Source organism: Strongylocentrotus purpuratus, unplaced genomic scaffold (assembly GCF_000002235.5).
Source record: "Strongylocentrotus purpuratus isolate Spur 01 unplaced genomic scaffold, Spur_5.0 spur5_scaffold_17, whole genome shotgun sequence".
Classification (NCBI taxonomy): Eukaryota; Metazoa; Echinodermata; class Echinoidea; order Camarodonta; family Strongylocentrotidae; genus Strongylocentrotus; species Strongylocentrotus purpuratus.
This window is the reverse complement of record NW_022145602.1, coordinates 11,283,587-11,307,405: the sequence shown is the minus strand read 5'-3', so window position 1 is coordinate 11,307,405 and position 23,819 is coordinate 11,283,587. Positions and strand designations below refer to the sequence as shown.

Genomic DNA, 23,819 nt, shown 5'->3' with positions numbered 1-23,819 from the left:
AATCGGGGACCAGAAGATCCAACATTTGACCTTGATGTGCTGTTGAAGACATCTTTACTACTGCGGTCCCCAAGGCCTTCAAAGGTCCGGAACGATACAGATAATAAAAACAACGGCAAGTACCCTGATCAGTCATCTTCTTTGTTTCTCCCCATGATTGACATGAATCCTAGTGATCCATCATGCATGTGTTTACTACACTCTGCGTTTTGCTTGTACCCATGATAAACGGTATACATAAACCTGTTTTGACGTTTGATAAGCTGCTATGGTGGAAGGCACTCACAATAATCAGGAGCTAGCCAAGTGACAGTGACTTAATTGAAGCAGGTCGTTCTGCAGGGCATTTGATGACGGGCTCATGACCCCATGAACGTCTTGAAGAAGTGTATACCATATATGCTGGGTGTAAAGGCGTTTTCTAGAGCTGCATGTGCGGGGCCATTTACTTGTTGATGCTGCTCTAAATACCATGCTGATACCAGACTTGTATAATGTACATCTGCAACAAGTACAAACAACCTCCGGAAGCTCCTATAGTGATCACTATAGGAATTTCCAGAGGCCGTTGTTCAGCACCCATGCAGGTGTTCCATGTGGAGTAGCTAATTTCGGGAAGCAGCCCACTTAAGGTCTCTCTCGAACAACTACTAACGGACAGCATCTTCCTGATCTTCATTGTGATGTAGCAATAATGAGGAAGAGCAGATTCCTGGAATTAATTGTGATGCAGCAGAAGTTTAAAGCAACAGTTCTTGTCTGTGATGACACAAACCTTCTCATCTTGCTGATCTTTTACGCTGATCTGAATGCAAAGGACTTGTTTTTTGGCACCCGAGCCCAAGGCAACTCCAAGAAGAACCGAACATGGAATATCAAACAGCTGAAGGAAACTCTAGGAAGTAGTGTGTGTGACTACTTTCTCTTTGCCATGTGCTTCTGGACTGCGACACAACGTCTCGCATATTTGGTCTAGGGAAAGGCGTAGCACTGAAGAAAATCATGAAGAATGACGACTTCTGTGAGCTTGCCATGATATTTAGTCATGCAGCCGGCATCATACCTGAAGGAGGCCATTATTCCAGCTGGAGAGAAGGCACTGTTATGATTGCGTAAAGGTATCATCAGTCTTGTCTGCCTTAGAAGCAAAGACTTTGCAACCAACTTCAGCAGCAGAAAAATTCCACAGTCTGCGTGTGTACTATCAGATATTAGAATGGAAAGGAATGTCAGAGAGCCTGACATCGGGAAACTGAGTTGACAGGTCATGGATGGGAAGTATCTTCCAATAAAAACTGATAAAACATCAGCATCTGCATAACACCTTAATGTCATCAGATGTGGATGCAAGAAATATTGTGCAGCCAAAAAATGCACGTGCCGGAAGTATGGCCTCCAATGTTCAACATCCTGCACTGATTGTCGTGGCGCTAGTTGTAGGAACTCACCACCATTATAGGCCTACCTAGAACTTGACGATATATTACTGATCAGCATGCCACATAAATGTTTGTTTGTTGGAGACTACCAACTATAATCAAATCAAAATATGTATACTTAACTGTAGGCCTCATGACCTGCATCCTGTAATAACAACTGTACCGGGATTGTAAACCAACATAAACATATTATAGCTGCTCTGAAATGCATTGTAAGGTGAGAATCAACACAAAATTTATGCAAATTAACCCGCTTAAAAAAAATATATGTGTATATATCCAAATTAAAAAACCTAATTATGAAACATTTGAAATATAAATATATGTGTACAACATATATAAGTGTTGTCGCAATTCGTCTGAATGTAACATAGGACAAAAAATATAATTATAATATATTATCTACAATAATGTTTAATTTAGCAGCCATTTTGAATTTAAGCAAATTAAAACACTCAACCGGGCATATGAAACCTTATGCAAACAAAACAATTCTTGGAAATAACATTTTAGACTTTCAAAGTACACTAAAAGTGTGCTAAAAGGTATGTATGGTGAATATTTTGACCAAATCTAGGAGAAAACCCTAGAATTGGCGGCCATTTTTGATTTATGGAAATTTGACACAGTCAGTCCACTACACGGATAATGTAAGGTACAGGCTGTACCCCTACATAACCCTATAACAGCTCTTGTGTTTTGTACTGATACTCATAACGGTCAGTTTTCTGAATAAATTTTTGTTTTATTTTTTTCAATATAAAATGACATGATATATGTCTAGTGCATAATGAAATAACATCATCTGCTAAATTAATAAATTGAGCATACATTACATGTTGGGTTGTGTGGGTGTGGGTGTGCGGGAGATTCGTTTCAGGTGTGTGATGTACCTGTAGTATATGGGTATTTCAGTTGATACAAAATGTACAGCAGATCACTTTTCCTACTCCTTTAGTGCCACAACAGCCTATACAAGTTGACAAATATGCCAAAATATATGTGAAAATCCTCGAAATAGCGGCCATATTGGATTTATGCAAATTAGGGACACTTCCACTACTTGGATTTTTTTGGACTTTCAGTATGTCATTTTGGGGACCTTACTAAAATGCATTGCAGTGAAAAATATTTTATTGCAATTTGTTTGACCTCAAAACACAATATTCCTAGCCTATTCTGGGCAATACGACATATATCGCCCGAACCGAAGGTGAGGGTGATATATGACAAATCGTATTGCCCTGAATTAGGCAGTCAATATTACTATTATTAACCACATCAGACATCTAGAGCAAACAAGAAACTCTTACTATCTCATACTCTTAAATTATGTAGGCTACACAGGGTTTCCTAGCATTAGAAGTTGCAAAAACATTGTCAAACCAGCACTGTTCAACCAGTGTTTTTACAGATTTTCGATACATGGCAAACAGTTTGCCTAGGGTCTGATTGTTACGTCACAATGAGAGTTTGCGCAAAGTGCGCATTTTCTTATACACGATGCGCGATGTAAATTACAGTAGCTGATGCGCGATGTAAATTACAACTGGCACTATATTATTGCTCACTAGTTTAACACGCATTTTGCCATTGGCCCGTATTCTGAAGTCAGGTTTAGTTAAACCTAGGTTTAACTTTAAACCCGGGTTTAACTAAGCCAGACTTCAGGTCTAAGTATCATTTCAGTTTCTGAAAGCCAGGTTTAGTTAAACCCAGGTTTAAGTCTAAAACCCAGGTTTAAAGTTAAGCCAAGGTTTAACTACCATGGAGATGTAGTCTGCTTCTACTGCACATGCTCAGTACAGCTCATCCATCTTCAAGGGTAGCTGATATAGGCTTTTTTATAGCTGGATTTCGTGCTGCAAATGTAATAACTTCAATTTAAAATATTCGACACAAACAAATCTCTTTCGAAGCAACCATTGAACGTTATGACCTGATTTTTTGTTTTGTTTTACCCTTTGATTTATTGTTAAACTGCTGAAAAAGTCTGAATCGAGGTGGAATTGTTCTTTACGAAAAATAAATAATACAAAAATCAGGATTCTACAATTCCAGAACATCATACAAATGCTCTAAATAAGATTTAAATGACTAAAAGAGAAATTAAAAACGATCAAAAATACCTTCTTGATGCAAAATAACTAGTCCAAAGTGAACATTGCAGAAGCTCATTTGTTTGATTTTTTAGTTTTTTTTTAGGACAATGGAATCCTTTTTCGAACCGACGTGTCGGGTATCGGATACCTCGGGTATCACGATCTCCTTCTTGGTCACCGTGCGCGCATCATCGATCGTGCGCGCATTCATTCGTTCAAGTACACACAGTTTAGAAATATTGCATTGTCCTAAAAAAAAACGCTTGAAATTCGACCATATTATATGAGCTTCAATGTTGACTTTGGACTAGTTATTCTGCATCAAGAAGGTATTTGTGATCATTTCTCTTTTAGTCATTTTAATCTTATTTAGGTCTAGATCTAGATATCTAGATCTAGACCTCTATATGCATCTTTCGGGGCATCTTTAGGATGTTATGGATGTTTTGACATCATAATATTAATAGACTAGGCGCGCCTAATCGGTCTAGAGTCTAGACTAGATCTAGGGCAGAAATTGTAGGATTAGATTCTACCCAAAACTCTACTAGGTCTAGAGTTCCGGCTTAACACACTCGTTGGCTCTTAATTATGCTAATCCATGATTGTCTTATAAATATAGATTTAGCTCTTCATTAATTTACTCTTATTCTTAATTCTAATTCAACCTTAGGCCTACAGTTTTATTTTAACTCGCATTTGTTTACATCGTTGGGACCCAATTCAAAAATGTGCATTGCACTCACAGTTTCAAAACTACGTGAGCATAACGTCAAACTAAAGGTATGGGGCTACATTTGTTTTCCTCTGCAACAAAGTGATACGTGTTGTCGATTTACTTTGGCAACTTTTTAGTTTCAAGGATTGTCGTACTATACAAATCACACAATCTTATATAAAATATAAAATCTTAAGACTTAGAAAATATTAGGCATAAAGATTCAATAAGCAAATGAAGTATCCAAATTAATGTTCAAACTTGCCGAAGGCATAAAATCGCAAGGCCCACTTTCATCCGCAAGCGATGTGTGTGTCACCTTGTACTGTTGGAGTCAGTGCAAATCGCTGTTTGTTTGGTATTTAAAAACAACAGCGATGCAAAAAAAATCATCGTCGCAATGATTATGAAAGGTTCTTTTCTTTCCACAAGAGGTCTCTCCGGTCTCATTATTTGCAATAATTCGTCGTAATGCCTTTTAATGGTGTCTTCTTCTCCTCTGAATTTCCAACAAATAGTTAGACCTGACTTAAGCCAGACTTAAACTAGGTGTACCCCAGGTTTAAATATGTGTACAATTTCCACAGAGTTAGACCAGGCTTAAACCTAGGTTTAAGTTAAACCTGACTTCAGAAACGCAAAATTAAACCTAGGTTTAAATCTGAGAGTTAGGCGAGGCTTAGACTAGACTTAAACCTAGGTTTAAAGTTAAACCTGACTTCAGAATACGGGCCATTGACTTTTCAGAGCGGGCTAAAATATTTGTCCATTGACTTACTGTATAACCTATATTGCCCGCTAAATTACACACAAATCCCATTGACTGTTCTGAGCGGGCTAAAATATTTGCGCATTGGTTTACTGTATAACCTATATTGCCCGCCAAATTACACACAAAATCCCATTGACTTTTCTGAGCGGACTAACTTATTGTAATTTTGTTGACTTATCCATCAAACCTTGAGGGCAATAACATTTAAAAATTGCCCTGCTCAGATGTCTGATACGGTTAATAATTATGATTTGTTTTAGGATATGATAAGACTGGTGTGATTCATCATGGTTATAGCGATTCAACTGTTGGTGCTGAGATGTCTTGGAGACCAGACTATCCACTTCCATTTTCACTTTTTTTTTTCTCGCCCAAATGAAATAGATTTGTTTTAGTGACATTTTCTTGTCTGGCAGAGGCACACTACGTTTTGTGAGTCGATGATGTTTTTTCTCAAAATATCTTTACTTTCTAACGCCACGTTTTTGAAAAAAAGATACTAACATTCAAAGATATATTTAGTTCATTTACATTATTCGAATTATGTATTAATAGTTTTACAAATGAAGGAAATTATTCCTGAACTGTCATTTTTTGTATTAAGAATGCCAGTTTTAAAATCCATTTTACCTGTACACCGCCAAATGAAGATAAATATGTCAAAAGGGACATTATTTTCTCATCCCTTTATCCCATTTATTGTCTTTGGAACTCAATTTGCACAGATATCAACGATTGTTCTGATCCTTGTGAGAATCGAGAGTGGATTTATGATCATATCTTTATAATGGAAAATCATTTCTCACTCATATTTATCTTGATCAAGGTCAATATCGGTCTATCTTGCATAGATCCATAATGATCATTGCTACACAGTTGAAACTTGACATATGGATAAACTATAATGGGAGGAGCATTTCATAGGATAAGATGAATTCGTGAAATTTCGTTCTTCATTATGTAAATTAGAATACGTATCACCTAATTTGTCACGTGACAAATTCAAGTCTAGTTGAGTAGTTTACGTATCACCTATTAATTTTGTCAAGGTTTTTATTATTTATTCTGCCATGAATTTGTTCGCAAAAAAATCTCAAGAATGAAGGGAGTCATTATCATGAAACATGTGATGATGATTGATTTTAGTCTTACTTAGAACTGTGTGACTTTTTAGTGACTCAAAGTTGGTCGTGACGTCATCCTGGCGCCATTTTGTGAAAATCAGCTCATGGTCATATCTTCATAACGGAAAGTAATTTTTCATTCATATTTATCAGTGACCACTGTTCCATCTTGCTGAAGCCAATTCATAAACTAGTAACAAAGAACAGAAGTACTATACTTACCCACCCACTAAAAGACTCATCCATAAGAGAATTTGGCCAATGGATTGTTGATTATGGTTGAGACCATGTTTATACTGAGTTTTCAAGTAATGCAATTGTCAATGTGTTCTCTGTTATCATTACATAATGCTTACAGAGATCATTTACACCTAACAAAGTCTGTGTTAAAGAATAAGATAAACTTTGGATTACATGTCAAGTCAAACAACTCATAAAGGATAAGAATAAGGCCCATAAAGAACAAGATCCTGCTAAATGGGTATCTTTGAGTAATCGTGTACAATGAGAGGTAAATGTGGCTCAAGCCAATTACTATGAGCAAACTGTGCATGATCTCAAGAACTCACAGCGAGGGAAGTGGCACAAACACACAAATAAACTATGCAAACTGAGTAATAAGAGAGTTGCTCTCCCTGGTGCTGTCAACGATCCAGTTACTACAGCAGTTGCCATCAATATCCACTTTGCGACAATATGCAATCAATTACCACCTCTTGGTCTAAACTTATTTCCAGCATACCCGTCGGGTAGCCCACCAGGATACTGTCCGTCAGTCTCGAGTGTTTACTCGAGTGAATCCGTAACACCCCGTGCCGCTTTGATCACTCAATAGCAGTACACTCTTGCTTGCTCTCACGCTCCCGTCACAGTCGGTTGCTCTTGATACAAGCAAAATATGTTCGACCGCTTGGTCGGCAGTGCCGCCCGATATATCCATATACGGACATATCCGGCGGTTATCTGATATCCAAGGCCGGTTTACCGATTCGGATCCGATTTAAGCCATGAGTGTCTCCGTTTGCCTTTTGTTCAGCTGCAGTCACTCAGAGTGTCGTCGTTTTTGCGACCTCTGACACTCGGGCCTCGATCACTTGCTAGACAGTGATGTGGGCTTTTTGAGAGATTCCGGCAGCATTCTGTGCAGCCTTAGATCCTCGGGTGTTGGCTTCCTCCTGTCAGTTGGGTTGGGAGTCGTAAGAGACTTTCCGACCGACCCACTAGTGTACTGTCCGTCAGTCTCGAGTGTTTACTCGAGTTATTCCGCAGCACCCCGTGCCGCCTTGATAACTCAGGAGTACACGTGCAGCAACTTGAGCGATTCTGTAGTCCTAGAGACTAGCTTGAATCCTCAAGGGCCGGCTTCCTCCCATCGGGTGGAGGTCGTAAGAGACTTTCCGACCGACCCACTAGGGTACTGTCCGTCAGTCTCGAGTGTAAACTCGAGTGATTCCGCAGTGAGTGATAACTCAGGAGTACACGTGCAACAACTTGAGCGATTCCGTAGTCCTAGAGACTAGCTTTAATCCTCAGGGCCGGCTTCCTCCCATCGGGTGGAAGTCGTCGGAGACTTTCCGACCGACCCACTAGGGTACTGTCCGTTAGTCTTGAGTGTTTACTCGAGTGATTCAGCAGCACCCCGTGACGCCTTGATCACTCAATAGTAGTACACTCTTGCTAGCTCTCTTGCTCCCGTCACAGTCGGGTGCTTATGAGACGAGCTAAATGTATTTATATCCGTCGCCTGCTCAGCAGTGCCGCCTGATAAATCTGTATCAGTTTACCGGTTCGGTACATTATGCAAATATATGCTCTTGCTAGCTCTTTTGCTCCCGTCAGCGGGTAGGCATGGAGTATAGCCATGTCCCGGCTATGTCTCGGTCAGGTCTCTCCCGAGTCGATGTCTGCCTTTGGCAAACATTAGGCTCCGGCTGGGAGGAGGGGTTCGGCCTCGTTTAGACGCCTACCCTTCTCCGTTGCCATCGATCAGGCTGAGTTTCTCGATCATTTGGAGCTCTTTGCTGAAAGAAGTTGGAGGGGTAGTAACCCAGCCCTCTCGGCCGACCTCTGGTGGTACAGGCCTTTCTTTTTCGTGGCCAGCTCTGTCATGTCTTTGGACAAGGGCGTCCAGGGCCTGGGTCCAGTTTAACTTGGTGGCTTGATCTGGTACCAGTTGCCTGGATAGTGTCCGATATTTTGGATAGCCCCTTCTGGTACCCGGACTTGTTTACATTTCCTGATTCTCAGGATCCTGTTCTCGTACTGGTTTGGTTCCCGGAGCTGGCCCTCCTATCTCAATCGCCGCCCGGTGAGGAGTAGAGATTAATGTTTGTGGTTGCGCCCATCCCCTTGGGGCCAGGTTCTCCACGTCATTGAGTTTGAGGGTCAGATGGTTGACTCTCCGTCTTTAGTCGGCGCGGCTCCCAAGCCCTCGTGGTTTGGCAGCCGACGTACAGACTATCTTTGAGTCGTCATTACCGGAGCACTTTACTCTGGCTCTACCAGGTGTGGCCCAGGCTTCCCACCTCCTTCCGCGGGAATACCGCTCATGGGGTTTGCTAGTCCGATGACGGGTATTTTGTGTGTAAGGAGGGTTTCCCTTCTCCGGTGATGTCCTCCCGTTCTAGTTTTAACGGGCGCTACCCTAGGGTGGGTCAGTTGTGTAGAAGTAATCGCACTTAGCTCCTCCTTAGGGTCAGTATTTGTTGGTATGGTCCCGGTTTCACCCACGTCGTGGTTTCATCCAGTCGTGAAACGCAAAGATCCCGGTCTCACGGAAGATCTCAGTTCTTTATTGATGACCCTCTGGCGTAGTGGAGCGGGTTGGTCCCGGTCACACTGAGTTTATTTCGGGGTTTACGAAGTCTAGTATGGCCGCTATACTCGCTTCTTCTCCCGTACCTGCGGGTAAGGAGCGCAAGCGTTCTGACGTCCAGTTGCCGACTGGGTCAAGGTAGAGACGTCTGAGTTAAATGTTACGTCAGTCGGTGTGTTCTGTAGCCGCTCAGGCTGGGCTTCGTGGCTTCTTGGTGATTTTGGTGTCTGGGGATACCAGCCATCAAAAGACCCGAAAGACACTTTGGGTTAGGGCGGAGGCTCAGCTTCTGCCCCTTCATGTGCCTCGGCTGGTAATGAGCCGGCCCTGGTCACACCTGGCTTTGGGTTCGTTCAGATTTCGCGGGTGTTGTTACTCCGGCATCCGAGATACTTTTAGGTCCGGGTTGCCAGATGCTGTTGGCCTTCTACCATGGGCCTTCGGCCGGTTGGTGAGAGTTGGGCCTGTAGTTCCTGCCCTCGCGGTTGTCTTCGACATCTGCAGCGGTATTTCAGTTGAGTTCGCCACTCGCCAAAAGGTTGTCGACCAAACGTAAGCCTTTCGCACCATGCTCTTGCGGCCTCTGATGAGGTGAGGTGTGGCGGCCATGTTGGGCCTGTTTTGCTGAATCTTTCAGTTTAGAAAGGCCCTAGAACAAGCTTCGTCACTCGACGCTTTGGCGAGGGGCACGAAGTTGTGGTTGGATTGTTATGTTTACTGTGGCCTTCCAATGTCAAGTCTCCGACTGTGACTTAGGCAGAGAGCTGTGGTAATTTTTAGACCTCAACTTGCCTCTTCTCCAACCGTTCAGACCGGGCTTCGCGCGGTGTCGAAGTAGATTAGTGGGCGAAAAGGTTTACCCTGGTCTCATCCGGCTGGTCTGCGGCCCAGTTTTGCTGGTCTGGTGTAAGCCGGAACCCGTTTTGGTTTGAGGATCGTCTTACCGAGTTCTGCCTCGGGGAGGCTCAGCTCGGGTTTTTTGCCCGTTGGTGATGGTTAAGCTCTCTTCTCCTGCTTCTTTTGCTACACATCCAAGAGATGAGTGGGTAGCTGGGTCGGGACTCACCCTTCCCGTCTGGGGTTTGGGGTTTTTCCTAACTGACGGCTATGTCTGTGACTCTTCTCCGTCGCCATCTGTGATAGGTCTCATTGAAGCCTGAAGATCTAAGGTCCCTGGTTCGAAACCACCCGGAGAACTTGCATTAGCTGTCCCGACTTTTGGCGTGTTTCTTTCTGTTTTAAAGGACACAGTTCCCTAGCTCATTTGGAGGGTAATCAGTGTCCGTCGTTGATGTTTGGGGCAACGGGCTGCCCGGCGAGTTTCCATTTCTGGCTGGTTTCGGTTCAGTGTTTCTGGTTTCTGTCCCTTTTGCTGTGGACATCTATCCCCTCTCCCGCTGAGACCGGGCCTGTTGTCCCAGTCTCTATCGGGGATTTTCTGTCATCGCCCTTCGGTGCATAATCTCTCTGGCCGCTAGGCCGGTGTCGGGGAGTACGCTATGGATTCTGGACTCTTTGAGAGAGCCTCGCGGTTAATAGTCTAGAGTCGTAGGGATTCCACGAGGACCCTTTACAACTCTCTTTTGGAGTCCTGCTCCATTTGGTGTGGAGACCTCAGGGTTTCACCCGTAGGCTTCGGTAGGTGTCATAGCTGGATTGTGATTTACTTGTTAGACAGGGGTAAAGACCTTCCGCTTTACGCGGTTATCGTTCGGTCCTCGCCGCCTCTCATGTCTGGTTTCCTGACGGCTCGGGGGTTATCTCCCGTTTCTTGTTGAAGTTACTGCGTTCTTTTCTGCAGTGACCGGCTATCACGAGGTTGGCTCCTGCTTGGAGTTTTCCGAAGGTTTTGGTTTTGGCAAAGGAGTACGCTCCATGCGCTGTCTACCTCCCCCGGCTATATCAGGTAGGAGAGGTGGGGAGTTCGGTTGGTCCCAAGACCGACCTTCGGACCGATGGAGGTTTTCTCAGTCCTCTTTCGTAATTCTCGGTCGCTCATGACAAGGTCTGGTGCCCCCGTCAGGGCACTCAGGTGGTTCTTAGAGAGGACTAAGGTTCATGGAAAGGATGTCCAGTTGTTCCTCATTTCGCGGGAGCTCCTTTCTTCTGCGTCTCAAGAATCCATCTCCAAATGGATAGTTGACGTTATTCAGGCGGTGGATCCTGAGGCCCTGTTTGCAGAGGGGAGGGCCAGTGCCCATATTTCCAGACGTAGTGGTACTTCCTGGGCGTTGTTCCAGGGAGTGGGTTTGGATGTCATTTTGAAGGCAGCGTTTTGGCGGTCTCCAAATTCCCTTCTGTCTTGTTATCTTCGGGGACGTCACCTCTGGGGAGGTGTTGTGGTGTTTGCAACTGCGTCCCTGCGGGCGGTTTCGGCTGCCTTTGTTCCCCAGTAATCTCCTTCTTGTTCGGGACATGCCTCCCGGTTCATTTGTGTGCTGGTCTAGCAAATAATAGGTAGATACATTGATTTATTGTGGTAAATTACACAAATCAGAACGGATTTTATTATTTACTATATAAGTCTATATATCTACCTATGTCCCTCCCCCGTCCTCTCTCCTTGCGGGCAACATGTCCGAAGCTATGTCTTTGGAGGCTCGTGAAAGAGGATGAATGGCGGACGTGCGATAAGCATGTGAAGGCGATGTATGGGGGTGGGGGCATGCGCGAGTGTAACGTTTTTAAAGAGTTCTCGAAGGTAGCGTAGTTTAGATAAACTAGCACATAATAGGTAGATACATAGATTTATATAGCAAATAATAAAATCAGTTCTGATTTTTCTGACTTTTTAGAGAATCAAAGTTATCGTGGATTCATCCTGGCGCCATTTTGTGAAAAACAACTCATGGTCATATCTTCATAACGGAAAGTCATTTCTCATTCAAATTTAGCAGTGATCACTGCTCCATCTTGCTGAAGCCAATTCATGAACTAGTAACAAAGAACAGAAGTTCTATACTTATTACCCGCCCGCTAAAAGACTCACCCATAAGAGAATTTGGCCAATGGAATGCTGATTATGGTTGAGACGATGTTTATACTGAGTTGTCAAGTAATGAAATTGTCAATGTATTCAATATTTCATTACATAATGCTTACAGAGCAGTCAGGTAATATAAATCATCAAACAAATCTACAAATTAATTCATGCAGCCATTTTGGGGGGTATTGGTGCATTGTGCATTCAAACATGGAAAGTCGTTTTGCTCACGTTAATTTATCTCTCAAGATAGATGTGTGGGCAATAAGATTATAGGTACAAAGATCATTTATTTCATTAAATAGAGGCATAATTAAAAGAACTGGTTTCGGTTTCCGTGGTTTCATGGTTAGGTGGTTCATTCGCTTTACTCGTAATCCTAGGGTTGAGGGTTCGAAACCTAGTCTGGCACTAACGTCCTCTGGCAGGACACTTATCTCCAGCCAGGTGTAAATTGTTACCTGGCAATTACTGCGGTAGTTATTTCGGGGCCATCAGAAAGTACAGCATTGATGATGATGAGGCTTCCCTTGGTAAACAGGATTTAAGTTTTTCATTTTTCACCTAGTATTTAAACATTTTTAAGGGATCACACTGACTTGCTAAATGTTAATTATTAGGCAAAATCATAATCACCGATAAAATAATCTTTTCATGAATCTTTCTTTTTACAGTTTCACATTCCACAGGAATTTCTAGTGGTGCAGGTGAGAACATTTTTGTTTACGTACTCAATATTATGAAAAGTAAAGTACGCTGATATTATAAGCTGAAAGACGAAGGAAAAATATAATGCGATGTGATGTTAAAAGCCTTTTTTTCGGGGGAGGGGGGGACCCTAAAGTCCAAAAATCAATGAATGAAAATTCAATAATCCTTCTCTGTCTAAACGTTCTAAGGGGAAATACCGGGGAGGGGTTTTAACAAAATGGGTCTTTCCTCTCCCCTTCTGACAATCAGCCAGTTAGAATGAACTTCACGTGAAATGTTCAATGTATGTATATCAGCGGCGAATCCCTAGATTCCTGTTTGAAGGAATAGTTGAGTTTTGTTGCGGAGGGCGCTACACAAAATAATTTGTTTGTGAGATAATGAAAAATTAAATGTCAAATTTGAAAGAATATACACTTTATTTTACAAAATCATCTTTGTTTGATTAAAATCGGTAAAAATAACCATTAAACTGGCACTGAATTTAAATTTACAACTTTTGGGGGTCTAAAATTACCTTCAGACCAATTTTAGGTTCTAAAAGGGCACTAGAAATGTCATAAATAAGAATAAGAGCAATAACCATGCACCTTAAAGGCATTTGCGGTCTTAAACAAGAACTCAACTATCCTTTTAAGCAAAATTATACACCGTAAATGAGAGGTTTAGAAGTTGTGGAATGTTTGTCAATGTGTTAACGGTGCCGTTACATTTCCACATAAAACCTCGTTCATATTTGAGGCGGTAAACCAAGGCGGTTCTATTTATTAAAAAAAACAATGATGACGTAAATGTAGGCCTAATATGCTTCATGTTTCTATATGTTGTGACACCGTATTAAAGCTTTGTAGATGTTCATAGGACATTAGTTGCACGTACTTGTCATTTATTCATACGTTATTAGTATAAAAAAACACGAAGTTTATGTTATCCAGCTAATAACATATAGATACCAGAACGTTCCAGTACGTGACAATACGTTGAATACGTTTTACGTGGTGTTATGTGGCGATACGTCGTCGTGGTACGTGGCATTATTATAAGCCCAATTATTAACCAATTGTAATGACCTTTGCAGAATCATTTCATTTTATATATTCAATGCAATTATTCCTTTCAGAGGTGCGACTTGCCGGATCAGGTAGCTCCGCCAATCAAGGTCGAGTTGAGGTGTATGCCAATGGACAATGGGGAACAGTATGCGACGATCTTTTTGGGCAGAAAGACGCTAATGTAGTGTGCAGGCAGTTGGGCTTCCCTGGAGCTTCTGGCTACACGAAAGCCCAGACTTTCGGCGCCGGTTCAGGACCCATCCTTATGGACAATACGAGATGTGTAGGCAACGAAACTTCAATCATGGACTGCCTGACGAACCCAATCGGTGTCCACAATTGCCAGCACTCTGATGATGTTGGAGTGATATGTCGCGTTGCTCAGGGTAAATCAGCTAAATCTCTTAACAGACTCCGATTTTTGCTCCTGCTCTGAAAAATACTCTTCCGTTCTTGGTTTCGTAATCAGGGCATTAGCGATTCTAATGGGGAGATTAAAGGGGGCTCAAATCCCCTGCCGCTGTACAAATAAAATAAAACAATACACATTTCCAAGCACTCGACCTCTCCCACCCCAAAACAAATCGATTATAACAAGCAAAGGACGTGCAGACGATCAATGTAAGAACCCATAGAACACCAAGGCCTCACCTCGTCCAAAAAAAATAACAAAACTAAATCTTCTAGAACCACGCCCAGCTAGATATAGGATTAGAGTTAGGGTTTTATGAATAAGTTTAGACTCATAGGGTTTACTTTTGTGTTTTGTCCGGATTTGAAGTTAGAAATTTGGTTAGTGCAGGATATGGACCACGGAGCAATTGTCGCCTTGCATGGGTCCTTCAACCCGAACCTAATGAGCGATAGGAGTAGTGTGGTATATATATATATATATCATAAAGATGTGTATATATTATTCTTTTTCAACACATTTTCCCATGGAAGTCTTCACCACCGTGCGGTATCCTAAGGGATAGCAGCAAACTCATTCAAAGTTTGCTGATTTTACTAAAAGTAACTTATGCTAAGGCAGTGGATTATATACATACGTAGAAATGTCGTGGTCTAGAGGATATCTCACCGAATCGTGGATCGCATGGTTCGCGGTTCGACTCCTGTCGCGGCGCCAATGTCTTTTGGCCTGACATTAATCTCAATTAGTCACCTTCCACCCAGGTTTAGTAAATGGGTACCTTGTGGGAAATTATTCCCTGCATGCTTTTTGGGCCTTAGGGCAGTTGGTTTAAAGCTACGGTAATGATAATACTTTGTAGGCGCCATGAACCTCCCTCGGAGAGGACTTTAGCCGTTGGCCCTCGGGTTGCTTACTTACAAACAAACATATGCTTTCTTAGCAGTCAGATAATACAAACCATCAAACAAACCTACAAATTAAATCATGCATCCATTGTTTGAGTATTAGTCCATTGTGCATTCAAACATGGAAAATTGTTTGCTCACGTTAATTTATCCCTTAAGACATATGTGTGGGCAATAAGAATGTAGGTACAAATATCATGTAATGCATATACTAGAGGCATTATGGAAAGAACTGGTTTCGGTTTCCGTGGTTTCATGATGAAGTGGTTCATTCACTTAACTCGTAATCCTAGGGTTGAGGGTTCGAAGCCCAGTCTGGCACTAACGTCCTCTGGCAGGACACTTATCTCCAGCCAGGTGTAAATTGGTACCTGGCAATTACTGGGGTAGTTATTTCGGGGCCATCAGAAAGTACAGCATCGATGATGATGATGAGGCTTCCCTTGGTAAACAGGATTTAAGTTTTCATTTTCACCTAGTATTTAAAGATTTTTAAGGGATCACACTGACTTGCTAAATTGTAATTATTATGCAAAATCATAATCACCGATGAAATTAAATTTTCAATAATCTCTCTTTTGTATTCATTTTCATATTCCACAGGGAGTTCTCGTGGTGCAGGTGAGAACATTTTATTTTACGTACTTAATATTATAAAAAGTAAAAGACGCTCATATTATTTGCTAAAAGACGAATAAAATAATGTAATGCGATGTGATTTTAATAGCCTTTTTATTTGGGGTACTCTCAAGTCCAAAAACCAAATGATGAAAATTCAATAATCCTTCTCTGCCCATACATTCTCAGGGGAAATACCAGGGAGGGTTGAACAAAATGGGTCGTTCTTCTCCTCTTCTGACAATCAGCCAGTGAGAATGAACTTCACGAGAAGTGTTCAATTTAAATATATCAGCGGCGAATCCAGGGTTCTCTGGGAGGAGGGGGGGGGGGGTTGGTAGGCACAAGCTCTAAAATTCAGTTTCTCGTCTTTTCCCGTTCATCCTTTTCCCTTTCGGGATTGTTTGTTCATCCCTTTATAAAGGGAAGAAGAGGGGCGTACGTATCCACTATAGCTGTTCCACTGTTGTCACTCCTGTACATGCATTCTTCTTTTTAAAGGATTAGTTGAGTTTTGTTAAAGAGGGCGCTGCACAACATGATTTGTTTGTGAGATAATGAAAAATAAATGTAAAAATGGAAAGAATATACATTTCAAATTACGAAATCATCTTTGTTAGATAAAAATCGGTAAATATTACCATTTTTTGCTATTTATGGTGCCCCATAAACATTTGGTAATTTTTAACCGGCCGTTGAAAAACGAGATAGCGCCTTATACGTTTTATTCCGGCAGCCAATGCCAACATTGGCTTTTTGTTGGCTGTTTCGTGTTGGTTATAAAACGCACAACCAGCCGGCCCGTGTATTGTTATTATTAATTAATTAATTAATTAACTTTTATCGCATTTGTTGTTTGTTTAAGTGGAGCTGAATTAGTATGATTGTATTTAATCTAAATTCACACATGTTGAGGTCTAAAATTACCTTCATAGCAATGTTTAGGTTTTAAAAGGGCACTATAAATGTCATAAATAAGAATAAGAGCAATAACCATGCACCTTGAAGGCATTTGCAGTCTTAAACAAGAACTCAACTCTCCTTTTAAGCAAAACTATACACCTAAAATGAGAGGCTTAGAAGTCGTGGATTTTGTTCAAGTTGTTAACGGTGCAGTAACATTTCCGCATAAAACATAGCCATAAAACCTCTCTCATATTTGAGGCGGTAAACCAAAAAAGTTCTATTTTTTTAAACAAAATAAAAAATGATGACGTAAATGTAGGCTTAATATGCTCCATATTTCTATATGCTGTAACACAAAGCTTTGTGGATGCTCATAGGACATTTGTTGCACGCACTTGTCATTTATTCATATGTTATTAATACAAAACACGAAGTTTATGTTATCCAGCTAATAAAATAAAGATACCAGTACTTGACAATACGTTGACAGAAATTGTGTAAACTGTTGTTACGTGTCGTTACGTGGTTATCGTTGTTACATGGTGATACATTATGTTACATGGCCTTACGTGACGTTAAGTTGCTATACCTGGTTTTACGTGGTGTTATGTGGCTATACGTCGTCGTGGTATTATTATAAGCCCAATTATTAACCATTTTTAATGACCATTGCAGAATTATTTCATTTCAAGTATTCAATGCAAATATCCCTTTCAGAGGTGCGACTTGCTGGATCAGGTAGCTCCGCCAATCAAGGTCGAGTCGAGGTTTATATAAATGAGCAATGGGGAACAGTATGCGACAATCTTTGGGGGATCAACGACGCTGATGTAGTGTGCAGGCAGTTAGGCTTCCCTGGAGCTTCTGGCGTCACGAGAGATGCCAAGACTTTTGGCGCAGGCTCAGGACCCATCCTTCTGGACAGAGTGAGATGTGTAGGCGACGAAACTTCAATACTGGACTGCATGAAGAGCGCAATCGGTTTCCACAGTTGCCTTCACTCTGATGATGCTGGAGTCATATGTGACATAGGTAAATCACGTAAATCTCCAAACAAAATTTGTCCTAGATGCTGCTTGTAAGTGTCGGCTTGCATGGTGATGTAGATATACAGTAGGTTTGCGGTTGCACCATGTATGTGAGAGAGAGAGAGGTTTGAGGAGTCCTGAACAGGACTCTGACTCGGTAATCTTTCTTGGAGGAGTGTAGTCCTGAAAAGGACTGTTTGTTATCTTTCTTGGCATATAGTTCTCAGGAGAAATATAGCGCTTGGAGAGGATGAGTGGCTCGACGTTTCGAACAGGTTGACTATCCGTCGTCAGGAGTGGGGAATAGCTGACGCACGCCAGCTATTCCCCACTCCTGACGACGGATAGTCAACCTGTTCGAAACGTCGAGCCACTCATCCTCTCCAAGCGCTATATTTCTCCTGAGAACTATATGCCAAGAAAGATAACAAACAGTCCTTTTCAGGACTACACTCCTCCAAGAAAGATTACCGAGTCAGAGTCCTGTTCAGGACTCCTCAAACCTCTCTCTCTCTCTCACATACATGGTGCAACCGCAAACCTACTGTATAAAATTTGTCTTGTACTCCTGCTCCGATAACTATTCTTCCATGATTGGTTTCGTCATCACGGCAGTAGCGATTCTAATGGGGGGGGGGGGGTTGAAGGGGGCTCAAATCACCTGCCTCTAAACAAATACAAATAAATGATAACAAATCTTTAATCACTCGACCTCGCCCACCCCAAAACAAATCGGTTTTAATAAATTCAATCAAAGGGCGTGCAGACAATCAATGTAAGAGCCCAAAGGCTTGACTTCATCAAAAAATAAACAGAATGAAATCTTCTAGAACCGTGACCAGCTAGATATAGGATTATAGTAGGGTGGCGATAGGGTTGTATGGATAAGTTTAGACCTATAGGGTTAACTTTTTATGTTTGGTCCTGATACGAAGTTAGAAACTCGGTTAGTGCAGTATTTGGACCACGGAAAACTGTTGCCGAACATGGGTCGTACAATCAACCCACCTTATGAACGATGGGATTAGTGTGGTTCAATGTGTGTGGTCCAATGTGTTAGTGTGGTCCAATGTATATCTACACTGTCGCTCATATAGTTGGAATATTTTTGTTTTACCCCAATTTATGGAATTATTTAAAATATAATATAAAAATAATAGATCTAGATAACAGTATACATTCTCAGATTGTATTGGATAATAATTTGCCAATGTGTATTTTGCATGACTGCTAAAGCATGTATATGCTACTATGCTTATCAACTAGGGGACCTACGCGCTTAAGTCATGAATGACGGTAATGAGGATTAATGCCCCACAAAAAGGCACTAATATAGCACATCGACACGGTTTTGATCATGGGCCTCACAGTTACGAGGCCATTACTTTGTCACTGGATCATGACTGTATGTATCGGGGGCTAGGGTAGGGGGCAGTTTCCATAAATATAAAAAACAGAAAATGCAATGAATTTTCAATAATTTATTGCATTTTACCCCAGTCCCCAACATAAAAAAAATCCTCTGGACGGCCATGCATTATGGCTCAAGGCATGGGCACATAGGGGATTTTGTTAATGTTGGGAACCGGGGTAAAGTGCAATACATTATTGAAAATTTATTGCATTTTTTTTTTTTTATAATAATGGAAAATGCCCCCTACCCTAGCCCCCGATGCGTACAGTCATGGTTCAATGACAAAGCAATGGCCTCGTAACTGTAAGGCCCCAGGATCAAAACCGTGTCGATGTGCTATATTAGTGCCCTTTGTGGGGCATTAATCCTCATTACTGTCATTTATGACTGCAGGGCGTAGATCCCCTAGTTGATAAGCATTGTAGCATACACATGCTTTAGCAGTCACTCAAAACACACATTGTCAAATTATCATTCAATAAAATCTGAGAATGTATACTATTATCTAGATCAATTATTTTAAAATTATTTTTGAAGTAATTCCATAAATTGGGGTAAAACAAAAATATTCCAACTATATGAGCGACAGTGTATATCTATACACATATATGTATATATATATATGTATATATATTCAATATAGATGTGTACATATAATTTTTTTCAACATATTTTCCCATGGTAGTCATCATCACTCTGCGGTATCGTACGGGACAGCAGTAAACTCTTTTTGCTTTTACTAGTATTTACTTGTGCTAAGGTATAGAGGTTTATATATAGGTAGAAATGTCACGGTCTAGAGGATATCTCGTGGATCGCATGGTTCGCGGTTCGAGTCCTCTCGCGGCGCTAATATCTTTTGGCCCCGCCCCCCCCCCCCCCCCCCACTCAGAGGTCGGAATGACCGCATGCGTGTTGCCAAAATGTCCGGTAAAGGGGTACTTTTCGTACGACAAAGTCCGGCCCGAGAATTGTAAGAAAAAAGGGCTGTATTTGACTTTTCACCCGGAGATTTCTTTAAAAAGGGGGTGTTTTTCTTTTTTTCTCTCATCTCTTTGGACTCCTGAGAAATTATTCCGAATTTAGGAGGGTACATTGGGCATTTTTCCTGATTTAGGGGGGTCTCCAAGGCAGGAAAAGCTCGCGAAAGGGGGGTTCGGAAATGTTGGCAGTCCTCAGATAGGGGGTGCTTTCAAAAAGAGGGTACGAGCATATGCGTACCCTAAATAACACTGAGTGGGGGGCCGGGCTTTTGGCCTGACATTAATCTAAATTTGCCACCTTCCACCCAGGAGTAGTAAAAGGGTACCTTGTGGGGAATTATTTCCTGAATGCTTTGAACGTCTTGGGGCAGTTGGTATAAAGTTTGGGTGATGATAACACCCGACAACCCGACCCGAAGCGAATACTAGTCGGAACGAAATAAACCGCAATGCACGAACTGATCTTTCGACCGAATTGTTCGCCCCTCCCGAACAAATAAATGCAAAGATAAATGCACCCAATCAAAAATGATAAAGACGATTCACAACTGTAGCTACCTATTATTCAACAAATACTTTAAAAATACAGCCATTATATTTTTATTTGATAGCTGACTTTCATGAAAACAAAAGTATTATGAATTATAAAGCATATTTTAACTAACACATTTGACAATTATGTTTTCGGATGAATATTCGGAAATACGTTCGTATTGGTTTGTTTTCGCAATATTTCAATAATATCTTGTTTTTTTTTCTTCTTTTTCAATTGTATTTTTAACGATAATGTGATTTTAAATTCAATTCTAGTAGTATTATCATTGTCATTCAGAGCTGAGATTACCTGGTTAGACATTTATTAAATATATGTTAAAGTGCAATTATTGATATAGGGTATGTATAATTTAATGATTAAAAAAAAAAAACTGAGGTTTAAAAAAAATGATTATCTAATTACTATTAACGGAAAGTACATGTGTAGTTCTCATTCGTACCCCGACATTATGCATATTCAATGAAAGAATAGTATCTTTTTTTTTAATACAGTCAATGCAACAAGAATGAATTGAAAATGTTTTTTTTTTTCGTATCTCCCCTTTACCGTAAATATTGTATCAGCTGAAAGACGCAGCATGGAGGAAATGGAGTTATACTATAACATAGAAGAACAGGTAAGGATCATCTTCAAAGACAGATAAGAATGGATTTTAAAAAGATATATTGCTTTCAACTACATGTAGTAAATGCACCATGTGTAAGTACACATATATATATGCACAGTACGTATCGAAAAAGTGTTCCCAACTTTGGTAGCTTCTAACTAAAGTGTCGTAACATATGTGACTTTAAATCATACTTAATGGTAAAAGGTAACTAATACCATGTATAATGACACCCTATTCATAAGTGTGCTGCCACGGTTGACTGAGCAGCAGGCTTTTTAAAAAGTATTGTCAAAATTCTCTTGTACAAAGTTTAGGCTAAAGCAATGAATGTGGGTCAAAAGCCATTATGTTTGTGTTATCTCATTCCAAAACAATTGCTCACTTTATTTGCATGGATAGTCACTGACTATAAGGCAGTTGCAAAAAAAAGGTGTTTATACCAACTCAAATTGAAGCAAATGCCTATTACAAGTTAAATTTATGATAGTTACTTCACTATGATGATTGCAATCTTGACTTCATTCGCATCCCTTGTTTAAGGTAATCCTTTTCATTGGGTGATACAAAATTGGATAAAGTTTATTTAGGGAGTTATCTTATTATTAAAGTCTACGGTCAATTTCCTTGATATTTATTTTCATATGTGTTATTTCTTACCTTTGGGTTTAGTAACCTATGAGTTTTAATTCGCTATTTGAGATAAAAACGTTATGCTCCTTATGCGTCTGAACTGCCACAACGGAAAATGAGCAGAGAGAACTTAGATATCATGAGACAGGAAGTTAACAGACTGTTCAAAATCATTAAGGGTTATCCTATGGATTGAAACAAGTTTCTGTGAAAGCCTAGATACATTGTATTATTTTAAACAATGAATCATTGAATCACGAGGCATAATGTAACTTTTAAGAGGATTTAGGACCAAAGAATCACATGCATACTGCCTGACCCGCATTCGTTGCATCAGTCCAGACTTGGTACACGGCGATTTTGACAACACTTTTTTCTAAAGACGCTAGTGCTCAGTCACCCGTTTCAGAAATATTATGAATATGGTATCATTGGAGAAAACAGTCCACTTGGGGGAAACAACATTTTAGTTGTAGTAGTAGTAGTACAGTGGCGGATCCAGGTAAAAAGGAGGGGAGAAAGAAAAGGGAAGAGAGAAAGAGGCAGAAACGAGGGAGGAGAGAAAAGGGGAGGGGAGAAAAAGGAAGGGGAAATGAAAAGAAGGGAAGAGGGAGAGAGGAGAGAAAAGGCGGAAAAGGAAGAAAGGGGGAAAGACGGAGGAGAGGAAAGTGGGAAAGGAGAATAATGAGAAGGAAAAAGAAGGAAAGGGGGATACCTGGAAAGGGGTGGGGGCACGCAATTTTAAGTCGAACATGACTAATACCAAAGATTTTATCTCCTTTATAACTTATAACTTAGTCTTGAATGACTTTTCCGATATACCTATTCTAAGTGCTCTTTCAGCAGATTGTCCCGCCATTAATCATTCCACAGTTCCTCGTTTCATTGTCATATTATTTTCTGTCATCCATGTGGCCACGAAGAGTACAATCCTGCCTACCACAAAGTTTCCATCCGTTTCGCAAGCACATTTTTACATAGCCTTCATGTAATGCTTTATTGCTTCCAGTTTGAACTTCAACCATTTCCCTTTCAATGTAAACGATCTAGAAGTGATGAATTGTGGAAATTGAATATGTTACTTTCGAAAGCTATTAATGTACTTTTGAAGTATTTTTAGGGGGTTAAAATTAGAATTAGTTAAAATGTTATGTGCATAGAAAAACGTCATCAGACCCACACAGTATCCGCATCCTCATTGGGTCAAACCCCCCTTAAACTGTTACTTGATTTCAAAAGACGTTATCATGCACTGCTTGTTAGGGTCTCCATTGTGTTAGTAAAGACGCCAGGAAAACATGCCTGACCCGCATTCGTTGCATCAGTCCAAACTTGGTACAAGGCGATTTTGACAACACTTTTTTTCTGAAGATGCTAGTGCTCAGTCACCCGTTTCAGAAATATTATGAATATGGTATCATTGGACAGAAAACAGACCACTCTTCACCATGAGGTGGATGTAATTACTCAAGAATAAAAGTTGGAAGAAGTGAACATGGGCCTTTATGGAATACTTTATAATAATATTAATAATATTCGGTTCTTGTATAGTGCATATCACATTATAACGTTTCTTTGCGCTTCCAAAGAGCTTTGGAAATTATTACCCCGGCTTAAGCATGGCTGCCATTACGGCGCTCCAGCATTTCATGGAATTAATTCCTGCCAGGTACCAATTTAGCCCACCTGTGTCAAGTGTGGCAAAGGACATTAGTAACGTGGAGGGACTCGAACCGCAGACATATCTACTAGACCACGACAACTCTACATATTTACATATAAGCATATACAGGAAACATAAATTGTAACAAATACATTTTTCACATTCGCTGAAAATTACAAAACTTGGTATTAAAGGCTGTGAATAATTTAGTTGTGAACTGTATATAAAGCGCATCCCAGAAGGAAAAAAAAAGAAACCTGAAGACAAACGATTACTATGAGTAATCTATGAGCAGGATGATAATAACTATTTCATAAAGTATAACTAATGTATCGAAAATAATATCGCTAGTGATATTCGTTTGTCTCGCAATGT

General features: G+C 40.7%; 1 protein-coding gene across 12 annotated transcripts in view; it reads left to right on the top strand.

The window, feature by feature from the left end:
* Nucleotides 1-23,819, top strand: part of LOC583670 (fibropellin-1) — an 89,199-nt gene that overhangs the window by 55,523 nt on the left and 9,857 nt on the right. For all 12 annotated transcript variants that reach the window (XM_030988738.1, XM_030988740.1, XM_030988741.1 and 9 more), the window contains 5 exons: nucleotides 12,628-12,660; nucleotides 13,785-14,102; nucleotides 15,640-15,657; nucleotides 17,278-17,592; nucleotides 21,105-21,157. In XM_030988738.1, coding sequence (XP_030844598.1) covers nucleotides 12,628-12,660; nucleotides 13,785-14,102; nucleotides 15,640-15,657; nucleotides 17,278-17,592; nucleotides 21,105-21,157 — 737 coding nt within the window. The remainder of the gene's footprint in view (nucleotides 1-12,627; nucleotides 12,661-13,784; nucleotides 14,103-15,639; nucleotides 15,658-17,277; nucleotides 17,593-21,104; nucleotides 21,158-23,819) is intronic.